Source organism: Mastomys coucha, unplaced genomic scaffold (genome assembly GCF_008632895.1).
Source record: "Mastomys coucha isolate ucsf_1 unplaced genomic scaffold, UCSF_Mcou_1 pScaffold3, whole genome shotgun sequence".
Taxonomy (NCBI): Eukaryota; Metazoa; Chordata; class Mammalia; order Rodentia; family Muridae; genus Mastomys; species Mastomys coucha.
The window spans coordinates 70997713-71004573 of record NW_022196909.1 but is presented as its reverse complement, the minus strand read 5'-3'; the positions used below and the strand labels follow the sequence as shown (position 1 = coordinate 71004573).

General features: G+C 49.5%; 1 protein-coding gene and 1 long non-coding RNA gene across 3 annotated transcripts in view; one reads left to right on the top strand and one right to left on the bottom strand.

The window, feature by feature from the left end:
• Window positions 1-5088, bottom strand: part of Yju2 (YJU2 splicing factor homolog) — a 9370-nt gene extending 4282 nt beyond the window's left edge. The window contains exons 1-4 of one of the 2 annotated variants that reach the window (XM_031347566.1): window positions 4913-5088; window positions 3321-3421; window positions 1975-2119; window positions 61-195 (exon numbers count right to left, since the gene is read on the bottom strand). In XM_031347566.1, the coding sequence (XP_031203426.1) occupies window positions 61-195; window positions 1975-2119; window positions 3321-3421; window positions 4913-4936 (405 nt within the window). In that variant the 5' untranslated portion in view covers window positions 4937-5088. Of the gene's footprint in view, window positions 1-60; window positions 196-1974; window positions 2120-3320; window positions 3422-4151; window positions 4880-4912 lie in introns of those variants that run through there. The other variant, XM_031347567.1, reaches the window with a different exon arrangement.
• LOC116074769 overlaps window positions 4999-6861 on the top strand; it is a 3506-nt gene continuing 1643 nt past the window's right edge. Inside the window, exon 1 of the long non-coding RNA XR_004112281.1 lies at window positions 4999-5129. This is a non-coding gene — a long non-coding RNA (uncharacterized LOC116074769). The remainder of the gene's footprint in view (window positions 5130-6861) is intronic.

Sequence of the window (6861 nt, the reverse complement as noted above, 5' to 3'; positions counted from 1 at the left end):
GAGGGGTGCAGGGTGAGGAGGAGTGCAGGGTTCTGGTGCTATGGCCTAGGGCTTGCTTACCTTCATGGGGTTGTTCAGTTCCTCATCCTCTCGCTCCTTCTGCACTCGCTTCTCCTCCTCCTCCAGAAGCTTCTCAGCCTGGAAGTTGCGCGTGGCCCCATGCTCCATGGTGTAGTCTGTGTTCTCGGGGTCTGTCTATTAGGGGAAGGGAGAAAATGGCTCCCAGGTGGTAGCCCGGGCCCCTTGTGTACATTTCTCCATTCCTTCTACCAGTATCTGTGCTTATTCCTTTTGGTGGCTGTGGGCCTTTCCTCCTAATGCCCACACCCTCTGGAACATTCTGTAGCCATAACAGAGAACACCTAACTCCCTCATGGACTCCTATCCCCTCATGTACACTATTCCATTCCCCCTTCCCCCATCTGTGCCCTTAGTACACCTCTGGGCTATGGGGCAGTGGACAGCGCCACTAGACAGAAGAACTGGTAAGGTAGCAGGTTCCAAACCCAATAAGTCTTGTAATTGAGACCAGCAGGTGTTTGAACTAGCTCCTGACCGGGTTCCTGCCCCGGAGCGTGTGGTCATGATACCCACTAAGAGGACCATGGCAACTGGTCACATAGCATAAAATCCTAGAGTTCTTCATGCTAATGAGGTTATCTAGATAGGCCTAGAGTGTTTAGCCAATGAGTTTCCCTTCCTGGGCACTCCTTTCTGCAAAAGGTATTTAATCTCTGGTTCACCCTGAGTAAGATGTATGCATCCTCATCTGGCATGAATAAAACAGTTTGGACAAGTCCTTCATCAAGGACTGCCATGGAGGTGGAGGTGGGGAAAAGAGACCTTCATCATACAGAGCCACGCTTAAGTCTCCTGAAGAGGGCCGGCCCCTCTGTACATTTGGCACTCAGAGCCAAGCGGGATTCCCCACTGCTGGAGCTCATTGTGGGCTCCTGGACCCTATCTTAGACTCTCTTTCACTTTCCCTGAGTGGTCTGTTGCTGGCAAGGAAGAAATGCAGCCTAACACTGCTGCATTTCACCTCCCCTGAGTGTCGGCACATCCGGCAGTACTGCGGCACCCCAGCATTGAGGCAAAGACACAATGACACTGCATTGTGTGCTCATCTAGCTTTATCTTCTTGCTTACAAACTACACAGATAACCCAATGTGCTGTGCGTCTGTTTGGGCGGTGGAAGCAGGGGACTCCAGAAGACCTTACTCAAAAATAAGGGGCTAAAGGGCTAGATCCCTGGCTGCCGCTGCAGAGGTCCTGAGTTCAGTTCCCAGTACTGACATGGTGGCTCACAAACTCTGTAAGTCCAGCTGCTGGGGACCCAACCCCAGCCCTTGTGGTCTTCTTGGGCACCAGACACATAAATGTTCAGACAGATACACATGTAAAATAAAATGTAACTTCTTCAAGGTTATGTTTTATTCACTTTAATCAAACTCTATTTTTTTGAGCTTAAAGAAAAAAAGCTTACAGTAAAAAAACAACAAAACCAACCAACCAAAAATCCATAGCCTCTAGTGGTGAGGTGGGAGGAGTGTTTTCCTTCTCCTGTCCTTCCCTGAGTCCTCAGGCAGCAGCTCAGGAAGAACATTTGCCTAGTGTATGTGAAGCCCTGACCTCCGTCACAAGAAACACGAAAGAACAAAAGAAAATCATGATTTTTACCCAGATGTGGTGGCATATGCCTTTATCCTAGCGCTCCACCTCTGGAGGCTGGAGAATCAGGATCATAGTCACCCCTGACTACATGGGAGTTTGAGTCCAGACTGTGCTATGGGAGACTGTCTAAACAAAGCAACAAGCAAGGCCCAGAACAACATGAGTTTTTTCTGACCCCGCAACATATCCCATACCTGGCATACATGCAGGTGAGCAGGCTTTTTAGTGTGGGGTTCTGCTGCAAGCAGCTCTCCAACACTCTGCCATTTTGTGGGAAAGCTAATGAATGAAGCCCCTACCTTGAAGGTGATCTCGGCCAAGCAGCGTGTGCACTTGATGTAGAATCGGAAGATTGGCAGGCCCAGGTAGGCCTCGTTCTGGACGGTTTCCTTTCGTGCATTGAACTTCTTCCCCTTGTAGATGTATTCTCCACAGGTCTTACACCTGCAGCCAGGGCAGGCACATGAGTGTCTCTTTCCTCTGCTCCAGCACCCAATGGCAGCATATGTACCTTAACAGATAGGAGGGACTGCCCTGCCTGGGTGTGTGGAGCTTCTGAGACCTGCCACGGGGACAGCAGGATCCTGACCCTGGTTCCTCTCCCCTTCCTGCCCTGGTTTACAGCTGTGCCTACAGACACCTCTGGCTTAGTCCTACCTCAGGGCCTTTGCTCTGCAGTCCTCACAGCTTGAGATTCTAACCCTTGCCTGACTGTCCAGCTGGCAGACCACCTGCCCTGCCTGCCTCATGTGTCCTTGTGTTACTACAGAGGATGGGCATGATCCCCATTCCTGACTAGCTTGTGAGTGTCGGTAGGCTCCCCCAACCCCCATCAATGATAGGTGCCTGACAACTGCCTACTAGAGGAATGCAGCGGTGTAACTGGGAATGGTCCCTAAAGAGTCATACATTTGAATGTCTAGTCACCAGGGAGTAGCAGACAAACCTTGTCTTGAAGAGGGGTGGGGGAGGAGGAGGAAGATGATTAGGAGGTGTGGCCTTGCTGGAGAAGTGTGTCACTAGGGGTAAGCTATGAGGTCTCAAAAGCCCACAGCACATCCAGTGTTTCTCTTTTTGCCTGCAGATCAGGATGTAGTTTCCAGCACCATGTCTGCCATGCTCCCCACCATAATGGACTAACCCTCTGAAACTGTAAGCAAACTCCAGATAAATGATTTCTCTTCTAAGAGTTCCCATGTTCACAGCGACTAAGGCAGGGGCAAACAAGGAAATGACGACAAGGTATAATCAACTAGTCACATGGACAGCTTCTCCATCCTCAGTGACTGACAGGATTATGATTCTCACACAGAGACAAGTATGGATTACTATTTGATTCAAAGCTGGTTGAACCCTGGAAAGTGGGGGATGAAGGTCTAAGAGAAGGCTGGCAGCCTGTCTGGGATGAGGTGGGAGACAGGCTCTGCCAGAGAAGCTAGTGACAAGAGATCTGCAGGCCGAGGACACAGGCCCTGGGCAGGAGGAGGGCTGCCAATAGAGGGTCCAAATCCTGCAGGGTCTCGTGTCACACTGTGTCAAGTGTCATACTGAGATGGGGCTGGGGACTCTTGAGGTTGGGACTATCATCCTTGCTTATTGTTTCTCCAGAGAGTCAGCCTTCAGCATCATGTCCCCAGGGATTCACCTCATGTTGAAGGGGGCCATCAGCCGCACCACATACTGCCGGTCCTTGGGTAGCTTGAGTTTTGGGATCTTCGATGGGTCAAAGTCAGGTGGGTAGTATTTCTGTGGAGAAGAGGGTGCTGCTGTTTTCTGGTGCTCAGGTCCCATATGGGCAGGAATGGGGTCTGGGAGCCATGTCAGTGGACACAGGGGTCTATCTACTCAGGGTTCAGCTTGCTGGAGCATCTCCAGACATGAGCTGTTTGAAGCACAGTCATGAGGAGAGACGTTGGGACAGGGAGGAGTGCACAAGCTTCCAAGACAAATCACACAGTGTGGTGGGTCACTTTCCTGAGCTGTGACATGCCTTCTCAGGGAAGGTTCTAGAGGCCCAGGGTTTGCAGTGGGGGTGGATGCCTGCTGCCTAGCACATGATAAGACTCTAGACACTCCTGAAGAAATGGAGGCCTGACATAAACCAGACCTTGTCAATGGTGGTCTAGCCTGTACTAGGGTACTACACAGGCTCCAGGACACCATTCCAGGGCAAAATCTGGCCAGTAAATCTCCTTAGGTAGAACAGGGTCTGGTCTCTCTGTGTGCTTGGGAGGCTGGGGTGAGGCACACAGGAACAACCACTCTGGGTTACAGGCATGCCAATGTCCAAACCCATCACCCATCACCCGGGAACCTGTGACAGGGGGCTGAAGAGAGACAATCCCCTTCCCCCCCAAAACTATAAAAAAGGAGCTATGTGGACCACCAACAAGGAGGCTCTGCTTTTGACTGGCGACCAGGCCCCTGGGAGAGGGAGCTTTGCTACTTCAGGCTGTAGATGGGAATGATGTCATACCAGCACTTTGGAGGCTGATGCAGAATTGTGAGTTTACAGTCAGCCGGGCAGTGCACACAATCGTGGTGCACAGACAGACATAAAGGAAAAAACACAAGACGAAAATAAACTAATCCTTTAAAAAAATTAACATAGCCCAGCGTAGGTGTACGCGCCTTTGGTCTCTGAGCTCGAGGTCATTCTGGGCTACACAGAGAAACCCTAACTCAAAACAAACATTTAAAAAAACAGATCCAGGAAATGGAGAGCAAAATTTTTCAAGCGTGGAGACTGAGTCACTCCAGAAGCCCCAACACGGTGTCGAAAACGCTGCAAAAGATTTCGGATATTAATTCAACAAATGCCGGAACGAACTGAGGCGATCAACAGCATTCCCTGACCTGGGGGAAGCCCACAAAAAAAGTAGTCCCGCCCCCAGAAAAGCAAATCGGAAAAAGTGACGTAAGCTCCGCTTCCCTGGTGATGAATGGTTACTCACGAAGCTTGTTCAAAATAAAATAAAATAAAATAAAATAAAATAAAAATAAAAAATTAAAAATAAATAAATAAAAAAGCTAAGGACCACCCCTAAAAAAATGTGATTGGCAGGAGTTTGGGAAGCTCCCGCCGGACTGAAAGTCGCGCGTGCGTGCGTGCGTGCGTGCGTGCGTGGCGGGGAGCGAGAGGGGGTTGCTAAAGGAAATGACCGGAAGGAGGCACGCCCCTCCTAGAGCCTCGCACATTTCACCCTCTGTAGCAACTTCTAGACTCTGAGCACTTACGTTTAAAACTTTCCGTTCCGACATGTTCGCTTCCTGTTCAACGAACAAGCGAAGAAGCAGTCCTCTTAGCCCTCCTGGAGTTCCTCCGATTCAGCGCCGCAGGGTCGCCACTTCCTCAGCCGTCTGACTGGTTGTTGATTACCCGCTTTGCCGTTCTCATTGGCTGCAGTCTTTGTCGATCCGGCGTGAGTGCGCTTTCGTTTCCTTCCGAGCGCAGGTAGGTGAAGCACTAAATAAAGGTTCCGGGATACGTGGCGCGTGTGTGCTTATCTGTCGCACTGGAAGAATGGAGAAAGCTGCCTGGGACAGTAACATTTCCTCTCGTACCGCTGGTCTATGGATGCAGGTTTTTTTTTTTTTTTTTTTTTTTTTTTTTTTTTTGTCAGAGTCTAATTGTGTGTCTCTGGCTGTCCTGTAACTCACCATGTAGCCCAGGGTGATCACAAACTTAAGGAGAGCCCCCTGCTTCTGAGTTCTGGGATTAAATAATTAAAGGCCACTATGTCCCGTTCTGGTGTACCTTCTTCGTAAGTTCCTTCATTTCTGGTGCAGGGGATGGAACCCAGGGTCTTTGCATATGCCAGGCAGGCACTGTACCACAGAACATCACCCTGCACTCTAATGCTGTGAGGCGGCCTCTCACAAAGATGTCCCGGTTGGTCGGGAACTGACTGCAGACCAGCTTGGCCTTAAATTTGAAACAGTCATACTGCAAGCCTCTTGAGTAGCTGGAATCAGTGACCTGCCTGTTTTGTTGTTGGTTTGCCTGTGTGTGTTTCTTCTTTTAATGAGAGAGGAACTCACTAGGTAATCCAGGCTGGCCTTGAAAACTCAGTAATCCTCCTTTCTCTGCCTCCTAAGGGCTGGGTTTACAAATAAGAGACACTATGCCCAATTCTTTTTACTTTTTCTTTAAAGAATAGTATCTTTGGGCTGGTAAGATGGCTCAGCGGGTAAGAGCACCGATTGCTCTTCCAAAGGTCCTGAGTTCAAATCCCAGGCTCACAACCACCCGTAATGAGATCTGACGCCCCTTCTGGTGTGTCTGAAGACAGCTACAGTGTACTTATAATAAATAAATCTTAAAAAAAAATAGTATCTTCGCTGTTGTATTTTTGAGACAGAGTTTCTCTCTGTAGTGCTGACTGTCCTGGAACTCAGTCTGTAGACCAGGTTGGCCTCACGCTCACAAAGATTGGCCTGTGGCTGCCTCTAGTGTTGGGGATTAAAGACAGGCACTACCACTGCCAGCCTTAGTATCAGTTTTTACATTTGTTTATTTGTTATTCGTGCTTACAAAATATGACAAGCCCCAGCATTGAGTCCAGCCCCATCGATGCCTCTGCTGCTCTTCCTCTTATTCTTTTGGTCTTTTTGAAGCAGGATCTCTAGGACTTTGTTCTGTTTTGCTCTTACCTGGGGAAACAGGTGCTAGGGGTGTGTCTCCAACATTCTCCGATGGGTAGCTCCAGTCCCATTTCCTTTTGCAGGGCTGTGCACCCACTTACATGCTCCCCGACCCTTCCCCTTTATGCACTGTACCATGTGGAGTTCCTTTTCGAAGCTAGCACCATTCTGTGTCCTCCCAGGCTCCTGACCCTTGAGCCACATAAACTTCTTTTTGTCATAAAGGCCTTGTTTGGGGGCCTGTGGAGATGACTCAGTTGGTGAAGCCGTGGAGGTATGAGGTCCTGAGGTGTGTTGTATACACACAAACCCAGACAAACCCCAACACTCCATGGACACGATGGACAGACAGGGATAAAGAGGAGCTTGGTGCTGGAGCACACACAGGCTGTTCAAGCTGAGGACCCAGCAGCCACCCTGTGTACCTGTTACTCCTGCTTCAGGGGCTCTGGCGCCTTCCTCTGGCCTCAGTGGGCACTGCACATATCCCCATACTTATATTTGAAAATAAAATTAAAATATTTAAAATTTAAAAAACAGAC